Genomic DNA, 21,122 nt, shown 5'->3' with positions numbered 1-21,122 from the left:
CGGCATAAGATGACTGAACTATTTCGTTTCTTACGCTTATAACGGTCAATTCTTCTGACACCCTGCGGCCTCCGCATGACGCATCCCCACTTGCCACAGGGGTATCCCCAGCACAGCCACCACTCGCCACACTTGGCACTTACAGCAATCCAAACGCCAAGCTCGTGACGTCCTTCGCCCAGACTTGGTGAGGAAGATTAACACGGCGTGACCAATGGTGATCGATCCTTCGTGACATCACAGACCACCTTGACTTGTTGCGCAATGTTATGACCTAACCTGCCAAGATGGTGTGAAGGGAAAGAAACAGGCAATGGCCGGGGACTACGCCACTGGGGAAATGTTTATAAGATGGAACGCAGGACGGTTCCTGTTATGGACTTGATCTAGTAATTATCGTATCGATTATCGTATCAATATTCACAATGGAGAAACCTAGTATGTTCCTATCTCACATGCATTTGAAGAGTGTCAGAGACTAACAAGATGTAGCTGCTACACCAAACAACTACAGCCACCCTCAGCAGGGCTACTACGCCGAGCAGGGTCAGCAACATCCTGAGCAGGTTCATTATCCTGAGCAGACCCAGCAACAACAACCGCCCCAATACGAGAACCACAACATGGGCAGCTCCCCTCTTGCTCAACCACCTCTTACACACCAACATGATCAGCAAGATCGTAACTTCAACCCTCATCAGCAACCGCCACAGGGTCAGCAGAAGGGCGGTTTCCCACCAACCCAACAACAAAACTACCAGAGTATGCCGATCCAGAATCTGCAGAGTCAAAGTGCACCGGTAGTTTGTCCCAGTTGTGGTGTTAGAGCCATGACTGTCACAAAGGCTGAGTCTGGCGGAATGACGCAGTAAGTATATTTCATGACCTGATGAGAAGAATCGTGTGCTAATGGATGCAGTGCTATTGCTGCAGGTGTTTGTTTCTTTACCTGTCTGGGATGCATTCCTTACTGCATCTCTTCTCTTAAGGACGTTCATCATCAATGTGGAAATGTAAGTTCATGATTATTGTTTGATCATAAGGGTTTGTACTGACAAGACTAGTGTAACATGCCACTTGCCGATTACCACCGAAGTGGTCGAACAGAAGTACGCTGCTTCCAGAAGTAATGAGACGAAACGTCATGGGATTGTTCTTTTTTAGTTTGCGACATGATACCAATGGGTTTTGCTAGCGCCCTATCGTTACCATTAATTGGACTTATCTTCACTGCGAATAGAAGCAGTATATGTACCAATAAATATTTGTTCTTACTCCACATCTGAAAAGTGATAACATTGTGTGCCTCTATCATTCATATACACCACAGCTCCATACATTGACAGCCGGATCTATCATTACAAACACGCCTCCATCGTCTTAAACAACGTCAAACTTCTCATCGTCCAAATCCATACTCTCCGCTGGAGCAGGTGCTCGAGGGACGCTTCTCAATGCTGCCCAACCTGATTTCACGACAGGTTCTTGAACAGGCTTTGGTGCCGGTACTGGCGCGGGTTTGGCCTTTGGTTCAGCCTTGACCTTTGGTACGGGCTTAGCCTTTGGCTCAGGTTTGACGATCTCTGGCTCGGGCTTGACATCCTCATCATCGTCCTCTGACGCCTCGGCTTCTCCTTCAGCATCCTCTTCACCCTCTTCACCTTCCTCGCCCTCCTCTCCATCATCATCTTCGTCATCCTCATCATCGTCACTGTCATCTTCATCAGACTCTCCTGAGCCATCAGAGTCCGCATCACTACCAGGATCGTAATCCTCCTCATCTTCATCCTCTTCATCCTGCAGAGCTTGCTCAACGTCCAATTGCGCCTTTGCAAGCTCTGAAATATCACCACCAGCCGCTTCACCCTCTCCAGCTTCTTCGCCGTTCTTCTTGGCTGCTGCGCGGTTCTCAGCCAGCTCGAGCTTGGCCTTTCGCTGCTCGGCCATACTTCGATCCTGTAGGCGCTTGTTCTTGATGTATTCGTCAATGCCACCATAGTCCTCTTGGTCAATCATGGAGAACTCAACCTCCTCTGTCGCATCGCCCTCGCCTGCAAACACTTCCACGGAAAGGTTGAACGTTCGTTGGAGAATGTTGGTAAAGCTTGTCGCCGCAATACGGTTCAAAGGAATAAACATAAGTGGCTTCTTGAAGCCCCAGAGAATGCCAGTCTCAAGGAAGAATAGGTATCCGTCCTTGGAGCCCCTGAATGCCTTCACATGGACAGCCTTTTCGCCCGGTCGGTGAGGCTGTCGCACCATGCTATGGAACTTGCCGGGGTTGGCCGAAGTGATATCAATACCAATGGGCTTGAGATGGCGGTTCAAGGCCCAGTGGAACAGAGACTTGTAGTTGTCCGATACTGCTGCCGCACTTCCAGCATCAGGCCCACCTATCGTACCCTGCTTGGGCGCTGTCGCGGGTACTGTAAAAACGAGCGGCTCTTCGGTCGGGGGGTTTGTCTTGGAGGGGAGACATGTTCCTCGTGGGAAAAGGACGTAGTTGTGCTGGACCTGGTTCTTCTCGGGAACGGGGAGGTAAAAGACATGTTCTGGCGCAAAGTTAGCACAGACCGTATAATGACATCAATAACGCGTACCAATATCTGACCACGCGTATGTTATGGCTGGAATAGGAGCTGTGGTGTTTGGCGCACGAGCGTAAATATGGCCATCTGTAAAACACAACTCAAACTTCTTCCTCTGAGGCACGGAAACGGAGATTTCCTTTATTTCCAACAGAACAGTCTCGTCTGCGGCGTTGGTCTGGGTCTTGACGGGAGCTTTCGTGCCGTTGGCAGCTCCATTGGCCTGTTGGACGTCGACTCTTCTCTTCTTGTGTGCAGGTTCCGTGCTTCCACTTAATAATTGATCGTAGACATGTGTCGCAATTTCGTTAAACAAAGCGATTCGAGTGGGAGAGTCTTGATTCTCGTCAGTACATCGTGAATAATGCATTCAGGGACATCGTTTATTTACCTGCTGCTTTCTGAATACCTTGTAGAATGTCTGGCCGGGTACCAAATACAGAGCCCAACTTGTCTGTATCAAGAATTTTGCCCATGTTTGAATCCAATCGTCTAGCTGTGATTTGGTCACGACTTTTTGGTGGGAAAAGATTGGGTGTGAAAAATATGTATGGGTGAAGAATTGTTTACTGTTGGTCGTGGCAATGAGGGTGCAAAGGTCATCATATTTCCCTGGACTAAGAGTTGCGATAAGATAGCGATTCATGATGGAGGGCGCTTATTAGTCAGGGTCATGGCGCTAGAGCTGCCAGTTTTAGTGGTTTACAGGCGCTGCTGTTGATTTACAGGGGAACCTCGCCCTATCAGCATCTGACGTCAGGCGGTCGGCGCTTCCTTCCCCGCGAGCTGCCCGATTCATCTTTCCAAGTGATACGAGCCTGGAGCTGTCAGGCACAAAGCGTCTCTTTTCGTACAAGCACAAGATCTTCAGTACTGACATCCATATTCATCATGTCAACCACGTTCCCAAATCTTTACACGCACCGCAAGGTTGCTGATTCAGCTGCCAAAGCATGCGACATTTGCTACAAGTCAAGCACATCCGTGTTAATCACACCAGACAAAAAGGTATCTGAAAGAACAAGCAGAGAAGTGTAAGCTCATGCACTCACATGGTAGGATTTCTTCTTTGTCTGCCCCGTTCACTTGAAAGACAAGTATTTCGCGACACCAAAGATCGATGAAGAGGCTGCCAAGCAGAAGCGCGAGAAGGAGTTGGCAGAGGAAAAGGAGCGCGTCATGAAGGAGTACGAAGAGAAGCAAAAGAAGAAGAAGGAGAAGGAGGCCAAGAAGGATAAAGACGACAAAGAGAAGGACGATAAGGATAAAGATAAGGACAAGGACAAGGATAAAGATGAGAAGAAGGATGAGGATAAGGTGAGTGAGATGAGTCAAAGAATTAGGCTCGGCTGACTGAGTGGTACAGAAAGAAGAGAATAGTCCTGCGCCTGAAGAAGAGCCTCGTGTGTTTGAGTTGAAGACGTAAGTTACTCTTATCTCCCAAATAAGAAGTCACTGACGTGGTGCAGCGCCTTTTACCAACAGAGGTTGTTGAAGAAGAGACAAGCCGAAGCTGCGAAACAGGATCGGGAACGAGCATCAAAGCCCGGTTACTTCCCATCTGTTCCATCGGATGATCCCAAGCGATGATAGGTAGAACGCATTAGATTAGGGAGACAGCAGGTGAGCATGTGAGGTCTCTCACTAACTACGCTAGATAGCCTTACAAACAATTTACCAAAAAAGAGCCTTTATTGGATTGTTCCCACGATGAGCTTGAGACCACCGTTTGAGCGCGCCCAAAATGCCGCGCATTGATGTTCACTTCTAGGGAAACGGAGCACGTGCATTGGACTGCATCGCAAAGGGACGTCATTCTTATGTCTTCCTTTTCTCATCCGACTCTGTTTGAACTCATGTCCGTTGATTCTACGCCTGGACGAATGACCCGGCCCATCAATTCCATGGCAAAGTTGTCAAGAACGGCCAGCAATGAAACGCCCTCGAGGTCTTGACTGAAGGCCAAACCGCCCACCCCTGCTTCGCAAATATGTTGCGATTCTTTGTATTACACTACACGACAAACATGTAGCTCATTTTGGATTCATTCTTGGCAACGACTGTGGCTCGCAAGCAGGCCGTTGAGGACTAGGGAAAGGCTGCCCATCATGACTATAACCTTCCATCATAGCCTCAGGTAAGTTGCCACTCGGGTCCAGCCGCGACATGCTCGTATATCGGGCGTCTGATTGATGCAGAGCCTTGCGGTTCATCAAGTCGCGACTCGCCTGTTGCGACACAGACAAGGATACCATCATACCGGCATATCGAGCTTCACTTGCATCACACGACAACAAGCTCTGGGCCCTCTGATTTGACTCCAAAGATGCATATCTATGCACAGCAAAGCTCGAATCAAACGCTCAAGTCCAGTCCTCACCCAATCAATGGAATACTCCTGGCCCAGTCGCAGGCTCCTCCAGTCTTTGCGATGTAGGCGACAAGACATACTTGGTTCACGCCGAGAAAAGCGGAAAGCTTGCTCAGCGGGAATATCTCGGCCAAACAGATCAACTGGTTCCAGTTTCGGGACGTCAGGTGTATGAGCCAGGGCAATGTCAGTCTTTCTGCAGATGAAGATAAGCTCTTTTGTGTTTACCAGAAGCTGGACGTACTCTAGTATACTTGGTTCACTGACAGTGCGGGTCGTCTAGGAATAACGCTGGGCAATGGAATGACTGTCGATGACGGAGAGATGTGTCTTGAATTTCGATACAACGACGATCGCGATATCTACCTCAGACCAAGTTTGAGGTGTTCGGGAAATTTTGGAGTTCTACATTGGCCGGTTTTGTGTGGGCATGCAAGTCTACAGGCGACAGCATGACATCTGAGTCCTCCATGGGATTGCGACACCTAAACATAACCGCAATGGTACTCACCTTCCGCGATTCCCGGTTGTTGTTTGTAGATGATGGAGCAAGAGGAGCTTTGCGCCTGTACTGTACGAGCTTCTGAGAACCCAGCGGTCGGCTTCACTCCGAACTTGCGCCCCTTTGACAACATATACGTCTACGTCCGTGCAACAGCCATACCCCCAATCCAATATGGATGCCTGTACTTCACAACTCTGGCGGATTCTCAATTGGTTCTTTGCTCGATTATGGGTTATTCGGGTTATATGGAAGAGGAGTGTTTTCCGGGTATAGTGGACAGCCTGCATCGATCATTGGGGGATTGGCTTGGGCAGTGTTGGGGGTTTATTGACAACGACATTGGGGGAAAAGTGCTTTCGTGAATTGCTGGACTGAACGCGAGCCCAGGATATTAGTATGGTCTTTAGATGGACTTTTCTAATCTTCACCCCCATTAAGCTACCAATTGATTATGAGTCTTATAGATGACGATGATGGTGTTTGGTGGAGTGCCTACACATACAACAGTCATGATCTGAGGCCACCACCATGCAGTAAGATCAATTGACTTTCACCGTTTATGTTACATGCTACCACCACCCATCCAACTCTTCGGAGCGTAAGACGGAACAACCGGTTACTTTCTCTTTTCGGAGTTAGTGAGCTGACTGCATGAAGTCTGACCAACACCTCGGATCAGACAAGCTTAGTCCTGACTACGAAAGCTTGTTTTGACAGTGGTAGGGCTGAGGGGATGTTGTCTGTCACAACAGGAGTCAAACGATGTGCCAGTGTACGATGTTATAGTTTGACTCAATATATACAAGAAAGTAATCAGCTACGTCCATCATCCTTCCAGTCCCCGGATGTTCCTGATCAATCACCAAGGGCCGCCGGGGCAGCTTGAAGCTCAACAGTCGACCATTGGCTCCCAGAAAGAGAATTATCTACAGAGACCAGGAAAAGACGGAAGCTGTTGCCCGTGTCCAGAACATAGAACTTCGAAAACACACCAGGCGTAGTCCAACATCCTTCCTCCATGTTCTCTACGTTGAAACCACACAATCCAGCCGGAGCAGAGCACTGTAGACTCTCATCGCAAGTAAGAAAGCCCGCGCTATCCCTTTGGTCTTCACTGCAAAGAGACAATGATGCCGGGTGGGCAGGGTTCATCTGGTACGAAACGCACCAGTAGAGGCCGCCTACGCGTACGTGAGACGATTCGGGGTCGAGAGTGAGTGAAAGAGGTGGGTTGTTTTGAAGGTTGAAGGCTATTACTGAGCCTGGGGAAGGGAAGCCCAATAGCGGACCTACTCCTTGAGCAGTGACTTGGAAGGTTTGGATAGGAGGTGCGGCGGCTGTGGTTGTTGTTTCGGCCAGCGTTGTGGTGCTTTCATCAAAGGCAGTCGTTGTTGTCTCGGCGATGATTGTGGTGGCTTCAGAGACAGTCGTGATGCTGTCTTCGGTGTAGGTGGACGAAAGCTCAGAGCTCATCGTCTCAGCGGTAGTTTCGTCCTCGGAGGTAAGTGTTACAGCACTGGTAGACAAATCGACAGAAGCAGTGGTCTCGATGGTCACATACGAGGATACAGCGCTCGTAGTGGCAGTCTCAAGCTCGGTACCGGTAGCGGAACTGATCTCAGAAACAGTCGAGCTAGCCTCTCCAGAAACACCACCTGTACGCGGTCAGATTCCATACCTCCTAAACATTAAAGACGTCACTTACTGCTGTCTGTCGAGTGACGAGGTTTGCATACACTCGCAACGACAATATCAGCCCCAAGGGCGATAGAACAGAAAAGAGCGAAACGCATGTTAGCAACGACAAATAACGAGTGACAGTTACTAGAACGAATGAACGAAAACAGCTATGTACAAAGCAATAATTATTTCCGTATATCGTGAGTATTTATGTTCTCTACAGAATAGGGGATTAGACTATTGAATCTGGGTCTTGGCAGACGTTCTAGACGAGCTGAAGAGTGAAACTATTGAAGAATCAGACTCCACTAGATAGTAACTATTGACGGATATTGTGTAGATGGTCCGATATCTAAACACAATTTCTTATTTCCGGGCCAGTTTTCCCTTTTCATATAGAATAATAGCCTATTCACTTCGCCAGAGGCGGTTGGTTGTCGAGATATTGCAAGTCTGTCTGCTCAATAAGAAGAGCCAATCCCATGCGAGTGAGAAATGACAACGAAATATACCTGCTGTGACATGGCTTCAATTAACTTCGAACTTCTTGCTACCGGGTATCATTGAGATTTAGCATGTTGCAAGTGATACTAGGGTCGTGCCGTGATCATCCCATCTGCCAAGACAAGCACTGCCGACAACATACTCAATTGATAACGCAAGCAGGACTTTTCTTACTCTCTAAGAGGTCCGGCTAAGCGATTATCACGATGATCATCGTCAGATCCCGAAAGTTTCCCAACATTTCAGTCAGATGTAACCAAGTAATGGAACTCACCGAGACTAACAACTTCAGCTGTCAAGCCTTATCGTCAACACTAATTCATCACCAGCTTATCTCCATACTGTATGTAGTACAGCGTTAATTGCAAACGTCAAATAGAATAAACTTTGACCACTTCTATAAAAAGACCAGTCTCGATCGATCTTTGAGCCTCCAAGTTTCAGCCGGCGCCACAGTGAATGATGGATGCTGCGAACGATGGAATGGCTGTTGAAGTTACAGTCAACGTGGAGATAGCCGTGCCGCGCCACAGTCAAGATATCACATCGTGAGTAATTAATTACGTGTCGCCAAGAAGCATACACATATCATACTCGTAGTGAAAAAACGCATTTGTTGAGGCGAAGTGCATTTGACTTGTCATTCATGACAATCATCAACTTCACTCACCTCGAATGGTTATGGATGTTAACCCTCACTTGGCAATGCATGTCACTCCCTTACATCCATCAACTGACAAAAAAGCCACACCGACCAAAGATCAAGATGGCGTTAACCTCATCCACTCGATCCTCATCAAGTGGATCCAAGGGTCTTTCGGATATTTCCCTTCCCTTCAGCCTTATTTAGTTGGCTTGTGACTGTGACTCGATTACTATCTTTGCATGATCATTCATCACGGCTGTAGCGGATGTCTTGTTCTTATCAGTGAAATGACTGACGCCGCAATGAACATTACTGTTAGCGTCATTGTTTTCTCATCCATTTCCAGATTCACAGCCATATCTCTGAAAGCTTATCATCATCTAGTCTCATGACACAGCCAGCAATGAACCGTCTTGGCTGAGGCTTGCGACCACGGCTAGTTCTGGGCCGCAGATCATCAGTGACACGCGCCCTCTTTGCCCTGTTTATCTCCCAGAGTGACGACCACTGATTAGTTCCGATACGCACTCTAACCTCAACTGGTTTCTCCGATACTGGGTTGTCGGTAGTACGTACAACTGCCGAGCATGCAAAGTCGATCACTGATGTCGTCGTCAGATTGTCTTTCTCCATGACAACAGTACTGATCTACCCTAACATCAGAGATATGCACATTCTCTGCTACAGTACCCATGTGACTCACCCACCCTCCAAGACGTCAACTTTTTCATGATCTAATAAAGTCAACAAGTCTTGGACCCTACAAAGTGACGCCCTCCCGCTGACTCCCAACACCCATTTATTCCCCCCCTTTGTCGGTAATCACCGTTTGGGCATTGTCTATTTAATAAGCGCTTCCCGCCGCATAATTATTTTGTTTACTTGAAAGGGATTCATTCGTACCTGATTATTACGCTTTGATCAATTAATAGCAGGGTTTAGCCTGTCATATTGGGCCCCCACTACCCAGCGACAACTCATCAGCCCAAACCGCCCTGAACAAGAAAAGAGCCTAAAGCAAGAAAAGGGAAAGACTCGAAGAAAAAAGAAAAAAGAAACGACCAAAAGAGATTGGGATATTCTGAGACAAGGTGTTGAACGAATTGATATAAACCTCCTCTCAATCCGACTCAACATAATTCTCTATCAACTCATCCCATCAATTACCCTCATCAACTCGACTCAATCCATCATACTCAACCACTTACATACACAATGTATCGTGAACATCACCCCGGTTCCCTCGCCCTCCCCACTACAACATGGAGTCCCAGCGAAGAACCAACCAACAAATCCGAGCATGAAGGCAACCAAAGAAGCCGCCAAGCAAGCACATGCTCCGAACGCAGCTGCGAAAGCATGACCCTCGACGAAACAAGAGAATTATGGAGATGTATGCTTGAGCTACAATCTCGATATGGATGCTATAATTCTACGAGGATAGATATGGCTGTTGATGCTGGTGAAGATGGTATCGACCTGATGCGTATGTCCCCTCTATCAATTACTTTAAGGGAATGGGTTACTAACAGTGCAGCAGCAAACCGCTTTATCATCGATACTCTAAACGAGTCCGTTATTGATCTCCCCGATGAAGGTCGCGAATTACTTAACCGCTACTTATGCCCTTCATCGCCGTCCAAGCAAAAGTGGAAGTTCTGGAAGAAGGAATAATATCCTCTCACATATTTTAATTGTTATTTCAAGGCGTCAGAGGGAGATAGAAAAGGCGAAGCATGATCGATACCCACATCAGAATGGCACTGATTTACTACATTTATTATTGTAATTACTAAAACTAAATAAACATACTACAACTGCATCTCTCATCACTCATCTCATCATTCATCAAGTACAAATGTAAACTAAATTCTACTGTCAAAATCCTTCTCCCCAATAAACCCAGCCTGAATCTTCATACTCTCCCAAACCCTCTTCTTCGCATCCCCCCTAACATCCATCCCCATAAACCCTCCAAACGTCCTCTCAAACTCCCACTCCTTCAACACCTTCCACATCCTCACCATCTCCTCCACACCAAGCGGTATAAAATTAGGAATACTCCAAAGGAACGAATAAGAATTGAGGCCCTCTGGTCGAGACCTTTCAGCACCGCTTGCATCAACACTCCAGTCTCCTACACCCGAGGCTGTGGTCATGAGTGTATCGGCGATGAAGAGAGTGTTGTTATAGTGTAGAACCATGGAACCGGGAAAGTGGCCGCCCAGTTTGATGGCTGTTGCACCAGTATCCAAAATCGGTGTTGCAGTAGACGTCACAGGAACTTGCTCCGACGAAGAAAACGTCGTCCAGACCATATCCTCAGAAGCAAGATAAACAGGACATCCAAAAGCCCGTCCCCATTGAACATGCGCACTATAAAAATGCGGATGACTGATAACAATAGCCCTCAACCCACCCATCTCCTTAATCTTGTCCACAGTCTCATCATCCAGCAGGGTAATACAATCCCAAAGTACATTTCCGGTGGGAGTCTTGATAAGAATAGCACGCTGTCCAATCCCAAGTTTTGGGGTAGACGTAATAAACGTGATATCCGGATCAGTAGCACAGGAGGTAAACTCGTTACGATGCTTCTTTTTGAGAGAAGCTAGCGTGGAGAAGGATTGGCCTGTGGGAGGCACGAATTGACGTGGGTCGTCGCAGATGAAACATGTTTTTAGGGATGTGGTTGGGAAGTGTGTGCCGCATGTGTCGCAGACGAGGTGCGAGTCTGTGGTTGTGAGATCGTATGGTTCTGACATGATGAGAGAGGACTAGTTTGCGATGACAGATCGAGTAGTGTCTGCTGGATGAGTGGCTAATGTGTGGTGCATAAACAGGGCATTCGAGTCTGGATTCTTGTTTCTTTTATCGTGAAACAATCTTAGCTACAGACACTGTGCCGAGGCTTGAATGTGTAGCTGAAAGATGGTGCTCTGTAAGCATCTTGATTCAACTCCACTGGTTGGTTAATTGACGTCATCCCCGCATTTCACGATAGCTTCCGATTTCGCATTAACCCCAGATTACCAAGCAAACATCAAAACGTGTCAATTCTCCAAAATGATTCCACATCATCGTATCTCGTATTCATCGTGCTATTACATGCACTTTTACCCAAAACTCCAAATGCTAAACAAACATCATGACCCATTCCAAACTCGCCATAGTACCATGCATCCTTTACCATGCCTCCCACATCTGGCTCCCCATAGAAATCAACCGATTAAACAATTGATCCCTCATACTGACAGCCGTAAGATGGTGTTCATTACCATCCTTAGTCTTGATAATCAACCCATCAACAATCTCACTTCCCATAGCCCAACCAACAATGATCTTGCTCTTCCACCCCAAACCGCCCATCTTCTTCAACTCATCAATCTCACCAATTGTAACCGTCCAAGTAGGTTTCAAGTCCTCAGCCTCAATCGTCCAGCTAACAGCGGGCGTGGTAGCTGTAGCTGTGATGTAAGCATGGCCCTTCTTACCCTTGTATCGGCAAGGGAAACGGATAGGACCAGTAATAGGGTTAGGCTGTTCGCCCTTTACAACGCCGAGACGGTTCTTTGCGTGGTGTGCGCCTGCCTTGGCTTTGGCTTTGTCGGCGGCTAGAGCTGTTGCTACGCCGCCCTTTGCCGTACCCTTGATGAAGTTCATAATACGATGGGACTTCTTGTGCTTTGTCTTTTCTTCCTCCTGTTCTTGTTCTTCCTCGTGGATTACGTTAGGATCGGGCTGGACAGCCGCGGTGATTTCGGCCTGCGATACTCCTTCTGGTGGTGTTAGTAGGCTCACTTCTATTTCCAATCAGTAGTACACACCTAGATGTTCGAGACCTTCTCCGGCAGTCTCATGAGGTTCAGTTGCAGGAGGAATATCCGAGGTAGGAGGCGGTGGCAGAGGAGCCTTGTTCCTCTCTCCAATACGGAGAAGAGTGATGGCCAACTGCGCATTTGTCGGGACACCTCGAAGAATAGTATTTCGCAGTTCAACATACTTCTCCCAGCGAGGATACGTCCTGTTGATAAAGTTCAAAGCAGGTGTAATGATAGGATCACCAAAGAATCCAAAGCCAGCGCCGAAACCCATTCCCTTCATAGCCATGTAGGGAGACGTGAAGTACGATCCGAGAAGCATTGGTACAAGAACACCGATGAGAATAAACTTGGGTCGATGACGATGGAAAGGCGCAGCGGGACTAAGAGCATTTCCGAAGCGTTCCCATGTATCGACAAAGTCGGCGATCATGTGCATCGTGGGACGAGCCTTATCCCAGACAGCGTTCGACACTGGCTTCTTGGCCCTGTTGTGCTTGGCATGGGGATTGTTTCCCAGAGACTTTTGTTTAGCCTCCGTAGCTTCTTCGGTAAGCTTAGTAGGGTCAGGCGCAATGCTGTCGTCGTCGGGGTCCGTCTGGGGATGCTTTCCAGCAGCAGTACTAACAACAATCTACTCCCTTATCAGTCTTTTTCTGTCAAACGAAAGCAAAGGCGATAAAATCATAACTCACACCGGAACATACCGTTGAAAGGCTCGTCACAAAGCTATGAGCCTCCTGTTCAGCTGCTTCACCCTTATGTTTCTCCGGCGCACCAGTAACAGAGTCATCAGAAGCAAGTACACCAGCAGCCGGTGTCTTGACTCCTCCAGTCTTGGAGTCAATCAGGGAAGGAGGTGCGCCAGGGAAGCAAATATCGCGAGCCTCAGGGTACCAAATCAGGATCATGATGAAGATGATGATCGTGGGTCCCAGAATATCGAGCAGCCATGCCAGAGTATACACTCCCAAGAAAGCAGAAGTCCGTCTCGTCTCCTTCCACGATCGAAGTCTCACAATATGCTTCCAGAACGAAAACAGCTGCGTGAAAACAGACACATAAAGTCTCTCAATCTGCGCCCTAAGCTTCTCAGGAGAAAACTCTTCGTCATCTGCGATATTCATATCCAGCATTCCCAGCGGGGGCTCGTCGATGCTCTTGACGTAAAACACCTGCTTGTCGAAGCGACGAATCAAAGCCCAGACATCTTCATTCTTGAGACCGCCGACAAGATGCGGTACGGCTTGCGGCTCCTCGTTCCATCCCAGGTTCTTGACTTCGACATCGCCGTGTTCGAGTTGGGCAGCGCCTTTCTCTGTAAAGTCCAGGTCTTTGCTTTCTTCGGCCAGGGCGTGGCTTACGGTTGGAGCTTCTTCTGTGTGTTCTGAGACGATTTCGGGTTCGCTGCCTACAGCTGTCGTGCCTGTCGAGAACCGACGGTTGGGGTCGTCAGATGTTGTAGCCATGGTGATGATTACCACTCTCTCGTGGTGTTTGAAGCGATAGTTGAACGATGCAAAGCTAGGAAGCTACCTTAGCTATTCATATCTTTCGACAAGCTGGAATTGGAATGGGAATACCCCGCCGCCTACGTCAAACTGGCAGGGGAGGAGTATCATGACATCTAATCTTGAATCATGACGTCACAAAATCTCAGCTGAAGACGATCATGGCAAGCAACAACCAAACAGAACCACACACTATTACCACCAAGACACTGAAAGCGATACGGCAAGACAATTGATAAACGAAAAGACACGCGTAAATAACCCACATCCTTGGCATTCAGCTGTCAGTTCACGTCACCATTCCACCCATGGCACCCACTAATCTGGCATTGTGCATCGCTTGTGAACCTTGTTTTTTGACAACGGAGTTACCACCACCTATCAGTAAGAGTGCCATGGTAATGTTCATCTGCTTGGATGTCTTGGCCTGGTTAATGAGGCTCTTACCAAGGATTGCGTAGATCCCGGTGCAACCTCCGGAGTGGGGCCGCATTCGATTGCCGAGTATCGTCACGATCCGGACCACATCATCCGGGGTATGTCAGCTGATTGAGTTAATGGTTGCGTCTGTGAGTTTCGTGATGTTACCTTAGGAAAGCCTTATCGTCAGGTTTGTTTCATCAAAGGGCAGGCTATCTGAGGGTGGTTCTCTTTGAGGGTGGTTCTCTTTGAGGGTGGTCAGCTTGGGCGATAGGAGGCGCCGTCAGCTGGGATATCGTTATAGGGGCGACATTCGCACTTCTCTTCTCCGTCGTAAATAGGAAGCTTCATTTGCGATAATTGTTAGCTATTTGTCGATTGCTTAGAGTGTCGTCATCTGCCATGCGAGACGAGTGTCACTGTACGAGAGCCCCGACAGACAATCTGAACCACAACATGAACAGAAGGAAGGAGAAGGAAGGAACAGGCCAGGCAGCACCTCCCTTTCACAAGTTGCATCAGTGATAATTAACCAGCGACTCGTCAAATCGCCGAATCCTCCCTAAAAAGAGACCGCCGCGAGGTTGCAGGTCGACGAGACACCACGAAGACCAAGATTGTCATTATGATTCAACAGTGCTGGCAGCGATATGGCCGATGATTCTACCGAGACGAACCTTGGAATTACCTATAGCCCTCGGATTCTTCAGCTTCTCAGATTTGATGGAACTTCTCAAACAATTTTCTGGTAACACCGCCGATGAGAACAGCCAGCCCAGGAGGGGCGCTCCACGCGTGGGGAGCGGTCGCTACACAACGAGCCTCGACGAATGCATCTCCGATAGACCTCTGATCCTCATCTTGTTCATTATTCCATAATGTTCGCGACTACGTCTCGTCGCCAGCTCCCTTCATAGGACCACTAACGCATTGTCATCGCTCGACTCCGAGTCAAGCTCGCTCACGAAGCCCATGAACTCGTCGCATGCTACCTGCGACACGAGCAGTCCTTTACTACGATTACTGCATTATACGCATTGGAACTTCTCATTCCATTAAAACAGCCATGTTTCGCAGTCAATACATGCTGATTTGTTCTTGGTCCAATATTGCTGGATGAGGAGGTTCAGCATGCATCACATGTGAACCAACAGTGTTCTAACAAACCACTAGTTCTCAATACTCAGCCCGCAAGATCAAACATATAGCATTTCAATATCATTTCGATATCATTTCGTCATGATGAATACCGGCAAAAGAGAACGTTCGGCCTGCAAACGAGGAGTGTTGTTCAAGATGTTGATACCAAGTGGCAGGCTGATTACCCTATACTAGTGACGACGAGAGTTGTGAACGACTACCAACTCAACAAAAACGACATTAACACCAATATTCGGACGTTATTGTTTCAAACTTCAATCGATTACCAGCCACAGTAGGGAAGTGTATGTCTGATGGGTTGGCTTCGTCTTTAGAATTGGTCATTCAACCCAATGGCATCTTCGCAGAAGAGCGTCTACCAAGTTGTCGATATCAACCATCAGGCATGGAGACATCAGCACAGGCAAACCATGCAGACTCGATGTACAGCCAGTCAAGATTGATTGGACAATGTTCGTCGCCGTCCACAAAGAACTTGAGCTGTTCACACTCGACCTCGGAGCTCGTCGGCCTCAGTATTCTCCTCAACATCCCGTCCCTGATCAGAACACCACGCCGAATAATTACAGCACACCATACATACAACCACATAATCTGTACTTCACATGCTGCAATTCAATTGAACTGACAAGTATCTCGCCACAAAAAGGCCTCATCTTACATGGCGGAATCCCATCATCATTCCGCAATCACCTCATTGTCATTCCGCGGCTGGCAACTCCCGGCAGTCGCCCACGTAGGAAAATATCCCTGTGTGATATCTCATTCCGCAAACACATGCCAGTTACAGTACATACAGCGCGAGGCCATGTAATAAGAGTATGCAGGAACGTTCATACCCCGGACACCGGTGAGGCCTTATCTGAACAACCGGGCTATCAAATCTGACAGAACACGCCATGGTACGTAACTCGGCATCACAAGATAGCCTCGCCCCAGCAAGGCAAGGCATCGTGGCTGCTTCAGAGTAATTGATCAATTCCCCCGCGAATACCGGTCTGCGGTTTTGACAGCCTTGGACCATGCTGGGCGAATGAGCATCCGCCACAACGCGCTGGCCACTAATTGAGCCAGGGCCTCTGTTCACATGAACTTGAAAGACTCCAACATGAACAAGTTTTTCTCTTTCAAAGTAAAAAAGCAAGATTGCAGCAGCGGTGAGATTCACTTGCAGGTGGCTCAACGCTGGAATAGCTGCAATGACGCTTCACTGACAGCCCAACCAACATCTTGAGAAAGTACTCTGCAGTAGAGCGACTCAGCCGCGGCTACAGGTACTCAATGTAGCGGCCGGTACTCTGAGGCTGACTTGCAGTTGCAGATCCCAATGCCATGTCATCCATGCTGGCTGCTGGACACGGAATACCGACCACGTGCACTTGCCGAGGTGAATCGTTTCATCAAAGGAGTTCAGACGGTTGACAGCCCAGGTCACATTGAGGCTGCAGTAGTTGGTGCAAGGAGCAAGCGCTTGCTGCACCCGTACTTTACTCCTCGCAGGAAGAAATTGCAACGCTTCAGAGTACTACTCCGATAAGATTCGGCAGAGTTACAATCACTCGATTGTATGTATCCGGTCAGACGATGGATGCAACAACAGCAGCGCTATGAACAATTCCAATTCCTACTCTCATGCATTGCATTGCCGAGCATCCCGAGGGCCCTTCTGGACTCTTTCCACGGACGTTTCGCCTAATAAACGATATGAGTATCTGCATCGCTTGTCATAGGCAAAGCCGACCATGTCCCGGGCAGTATCAGCCGCAGAACCGAACGGTGATGAGGCGCGCACGCGAAAGAGAGACCCTTGTCGCGATCGTCAGGAACGCGACACAGACACACTCCTCCGGACCCCATGTCCGGTGGCCGCGCTATAGCTGGTCTCACCAGTTTAGGTATAGCCAGGGCAGACACTCGACATTGTTCGAAGAAGAAAGTTCAGGATTCAAGCCACAGTTGAAAGAGTTTTCACTGCTGAGACATGATCAATTTGTGACAGACATTGTCTCCCTTGCCTTTGCCACGATTGAACCAATGCAGAGTGACACTGGTCTGACTGGCAAAAAGAAAGCAGAGCAGAGTGGCTTTGAGAAGTTTTCTGACTTGCATCTGCTTTACTCTACCCTGTACTGTACCGTCGATGCTCACTGACAAGGAATCCCTTGCCCACTTCTTACATATCGACTGATCATCTCCCCTCCACGATGCATCGCAGCACATCATGATCCGGAGACATTCGGAGCCGCTGCAGACAAAGACAAGAACGCGGCGTGGGGCCGTTGTGTAAGAAAGTCTTGTCTCGATGGATACAGTAACTGGCTGCGTAACTAACGACATCCAACTGCCTGAAAACTCTGATTTCGTCAGCGAGGTGGAGATACATGTGGATGTAGACGTTGCTGCGCGTTCCTGACGTTCCCTCGATCCAATCGCATTAGACTTGATGCAAAGGTCTTCCCATTCACAGTATTTCCACCGAGCCGGCCATGTATGTTGAGGGCCTTGGTATTGGACTTCAAACGCATCTATCTTCTAGTAGAGTAACATCAACGTCTGACCGGCTGCAAACTTACAGTAGACATACGAAGCTTAACTTACAGAAGTAAGATAGCAGTTAAGCCTTTCGGGGAACGAATACCCTGGTATTCCGTAAACCGTCGTGACGTGCATCTGACGGTTACAGTACCTTGCATAGCGCGCAATAGATAGTGTTGTCCTTCGACGTCGCCAACAATTGAGGCTCACTGTTCATATCCAGCAATTCGGGCTCGGTACTGTAGCCGTTTGTGAATTGAACTTTTGATGGGTGACATCGGTTAAGAAACTTGAGCGCATTAGAGTAGCGATGTAACCACACAAGAACTGAGGCCCCAATTGAACTTGCCACCAGGAACAGAAATCGTCGAAAGTTAATCAGGTCAGATCAGATCGCGCAATTGGGGTGACTGGTTACATTGAATATGTTGTTAAGAACCTTCTGTAGTATGGGTAAATGCAGGCTTCTCAAAGAGTAAATACTGCCTTCTCAAAGATGGACCCAAGTTTCTCAAAGAAGCACCACGGAATTATGCTATTTATGAAAAATAAATTCTAGACTGGAATGCAAGCCCCAAGCCGCAGCCGTGAAACATAAAACGGCCCGTTGTATCAATTGTTGATTTTTCGATCGATGGCTGAACTTTGTTGCCAACCAATTACACCAAAACGCCGTTAGTTCAAAAGGATGAATTGGGCTTTTGAGTCTGTGTCTGTGCTTTTCATCTCGATTTCTCATATCTACGTAAAGAGCATGCAGATATAGCGTTGAGATGCATTAGACGTACGGCACAGCAAAGTGTCTGAATCTCAATTCCGCTGATGTACAATACTCAATGGACTACTGCAAGTCAGATGCAAGACGGCATAAGAATGAGCTTCAAAATTGGAAAGTTGATGACAATCATGACGGCATCAGTGGATTGGAAGCTTCTTGGATGATGCTTCATCTCATCCACTTTGGGGCTCTAGTTAAGCTGGTTTCCTTGTTTGTAGATGATCACCACTGTTTGAAACTGATGCCTTGCGACCGAGGCATCAGAGCGCAAGGGAGACGCTAACCAATAGCGTCGGATTGCGATTGTGAATTAGGAAGCCCTAGAACTTGAACTTTGCGGAGGGGAGGGTCGGATCTCAGAATTGAGTTTGTGCGGGCGTAGTAAGAGATTCGGGGTTTTGAGAGCGAGTCTGTGAGCATTGGGGTTTGAGTTGTTGACTTTATTCGTGGTGATAGAGCCTGTTATTGGCGGAGAGAGTATATCGCAGATGATCATCCAACTCAATAAACCTTCAACCAATTGCTACATAGTACATTCAGAATAAGCTTCATCAATTGCTACAGTACCATTCTGTCTGTGACTGTCGGACCTAGATTAATGAGAAACATACATGTCCGACACCGGACAAACGTCTGTCAAACTCAACCCATCCTCTCTTGAATCCCCAGTGACCTCCGCCGCGTGTCTGACAGCTCTCAACGAACATGCAAAGGCGCGAACTCAAATGCACGCGAGTTCAACAAGACCAACGCCACAGTAATTTGCACATTAAAGCCTCACTGCGAGAGAGAGGGAAAAAAGGTCCCCTGCAAGTGATCCAAACCGGCAGGTCTTAATCTAGACTCTGGATTGATAGTTGATTACTGTACACTTGTGAAGAAGCTTCAGTCGTAAAAACCCATGTCTCTCAAACCCATGTTAGAACACTCTGGCGGGACGGTTGGAAGCCTTCCGCGGGCACAACGGTCAGCCACCACGAGTCGGCTAATGCAGTCTTGTCTTTTTCTTTGGGGCTCAGGGTCGTCGACTCGTGGTTGACCGCACCTTGTCATGTTTTATGTGTTTTGTCGGTAAGATATTATCTGAGCGGTGTTCACAAGGAGCAACAGCATTGATGTTTTGAACCCCAATTGACGATCACGATGCCTGTCGATGTTCCAAATCTTTAGGGTCCTGTAGATCGAACTGCAATGGGAAATGAGCAGTCATCGTTTAAGCTTTTCCTGTTCCCGGAGCACTGGTCGCCGGCGCAACTCCTAGTCAGCAACCATCTCAGTTGCTAACGGCCCTTCCATCTTCTTCCTTCTTCCATGGGGTGCCCGCTCCCCCGGCGCACCATCGGCGTCGCTTCCCTTCCGCTGGGAAGCTTGGACTGCGGCCGCTATGCCGTGAAGGGTAAACCTGCCCCGGTCTGCAAGAGACAAAGATTCATCAATGCAGGGAAATAAATCTGAGTGGCAGGCAGGGTCAGTCAGTATCTCGATGAGTGTGTGTCATTCCATCTTGGACTCTTTCAAGGGTCTCGTTCGGTGGAGTATTAAGGGTGCTGCAGTAGAAAAAGAAAATCCAACGGGTTTGAGTCGTTTGACAGAAACTGTTCACCAAAAAAGAAAAGAAATTCTGACTTGTGCAGCGGAAACGGATGCTTCCGTTCGTTCGCTTTGACAGAGTGGATTCCGACTCATGAGAGCGGTCAAAACGTGAGAGAGGCTGGAGAATGCGGACGGGGAGGACGGGAAGAGGCCCCTAACCTAGTTGTCGTCTCGTGGAAACAAGTCCAAGCATTTTTTTTTTGTTTCTGAGGAAAGGGAAGTGATCGACAACAACAGCTACTCTACCACTTCCAAAGCAACGACGTAATATTGCAGACATCTCAACAAGTAATTCAGCCACAGCTGCCATGGAAAAGGGTTTGCTTTTTGCGGCTGGGACTGGGAAACAATAGAGTTGTGCCGTCAGCGGCTTTCAATTCAAACGGCCATTTTCCCAATCTGGGTTATCTGATTGGTGGCGCAGAGATACAGTACAGTAGAGTACTACTCAAGCACACCTTCGGAGTGTCTTCCGAAAAGCAAAAGCACGAGCATTTTACAAGCGAGAGTCTAGAGTTTGAGATATCGGTAGAAAAAAAAGGGATACCGCCTTCAAGTTCAAGGCGGTATCCTGAACAATGAATGACTTGTAAGGTCAATCCGGGGACAAGGGTAGGAAAACGAGGCCGACCCAGACGAGCGGTAGGTGCCAGATACGATGCCAGTCAAAGTCATGTGCAAGGCTCATTGTCTACGTACCCCCTGCTGACTCCTCTTTCACCCAAGGTCCCAAGCTTTTTGTTGTTACCTTTACCCATGTCACCGGGCATCTCGCCTGTGAGAGGCGAGGTCCTGGCGATGGCAGGATGGATCTGTCTGTGAGTCAAATGACTGCAACTGCAAATGCAAACGAGAGGAGAAATGATCCAAACGAGAGGAGTAATAAATGCAAAAAGGGATTTCGCTTGCAGTCACATTATCACCAATTGCTGTGACAAAATACTGTAGCGAAAAGAGACTGGGATCGGCAATATGATGAGGTCAAGACGGAGAAAAAAAAAAAAAAAAA

General features: G+C 48.0%; 7 protein-coding genes across 7 annotated transcripts; 3 read left to right on the top strand and 4 right to left on the bottom strand.

The window, feature by feature from the left end:
- Positions 1–425: 425 nt before the first annotated feature.
- Positions 426–1,130, top strand: FIESC28_05865 (uncharacterized protein; the record flags this gene model as incomplete). The annotated part of the gene is made up of 4 exons (XM_031160010.1): positions 426–438; positions 493–868; positions 920–1,013; positions 1,065–1,130. 4 exons carry the CDS (start codon positions 426–428, stop codon positions 1,128–1,130), a joined length of 549 nt encoding a protein of 182 aa, XP_031015927.1.
- Positions 1,131–1,380: 250 nt separating this feature from the next.
- On the bottom strand, positions 1,381–3,064 carry FIESC28_05864 (uncharacterized protein; the record flags this gene model as incomplete). Its single annotated transcript, XM_031160009.1, has 3 exons — positions 1,381–2,552; positions 2,601–2,924; positions 2,980–3,064. The coding sequence occupies 3 exons, from the start codon at positions 3,062–3,064 to the stop codon at positions 1,381–1,383; spliced, it is 1,581 nt and encodes a 526-aa protein (XP_031015926.1).
- Positions 3,065–3,479: 415 nt separating this feature from the next.
- FIESC28_05863 (uncharacterized protein) lies at positions 3,480–4,178 on the top strand (the record flags this gene model as incomplete). Its single annotated transcript, XM_031160008.1, has 4 exons — positions 3,480–3,596; positions 3,648–3,905; positions 3,955–4,010; positions 4,058–4,178. The coding sequence occupies 4 exons, from the start codon at positions 3,480–3,482 to the stop codon at positions 4,176–4,178; spliced, it is 552 nt and encodes a 183-aa protein (XP_031015925.1).
- A 2,141-nt stretch (positions 4,179–6,319) lies between these two features.
- On the bottom strand, positions 6,320–7,257 carry FIESC28_05862 (uncharacterized protein; the record flags this gene model as incomplete). The annotated part of the gene is made up of 2 exons (XM_031160007.1): positions 6,320–7,119; positions 7,170–7,257. 2 exons carry the CDS (start codon positions 7,255–7,257, stop codon positions 6,320–6,322), a joined length of 888 nt encoding a protein of 295 aa, XP_031015924.1.
- Positions 7,258–9,509: 2,252 nt separating this feature from the next.
- Positions 9,510–9,968, top strand: FIESC28_05861 (uncharacterized protein; the record flags this gene model as incomplete). Its single annotated transcript, XM_031160006.1, has 3 exons — positions 9,510–9,687; positions 9,739–9,780; positions 9,832–9,968. 3 exons carry the CDS (start codon positions 9,510–9,512, stop codon positions 9,966–9,968), a joined length of 357 nt encoding a protein of 118 aa, XP_031015923.1.
- Positions 9,969–10,159: 191 nt separating this feature from the next.
- FIESC28_05860 (uncharacterized protein) lies at positions 10,160–11,059 on the bottom strand (the record flags this gene model as incomplete). The annotated part of the gene is made up of 1 exon (XM_031160005.1): positions 10,160–11,059. One exon carries the CDS (start codon positions 11,057–11,059, stop codon positions 10,160–10,162), a length of 900 nt encoding a protein of 299 aa, XP_031015922.1.
- A 421-nt stretch (positions 11,060–11,480) lies between these two features.
- FIESC28_05859 (uncharacterized protein) lies at positions 11,481–13,584 on the bottom strand (the record flags this gene model as incomplete). Its single annotated transcript, XM_031160004.1, has 3 exons — positions 11,481–12,073; positions 12,122–12,749; positions 12,823–13,584. 3 exons carry the CDS (start codon positions 13,582–13,584, stop codon positions 11,481–11,483), a joined length of 1,983 nt encoding a protein of 660 aa, XP_031015921.1.
- Positions 13,585–21,122: the final 7,538 nt, after the last annotated feature.

The sequence above is a fragment of the Fusarium coffeatum genome, assembly GCF_003316985.1.
Source record: "Fusarium coffeatum strain FIESC_28 chromosome Unknown BRIP53273_contig_126, whole genome shotgun sequence".
Taxonomy (NCBI): domain Eukaryota; kingdom Fungi; phylum Ascomycota; class Sordariomycetes; order Hypocreales; family Nectriaceae; genus Fusarium; species Fusarium coffeatum.
This window is presented reverse-complemented; position numbering and strand designations above follow the sequence as displayed.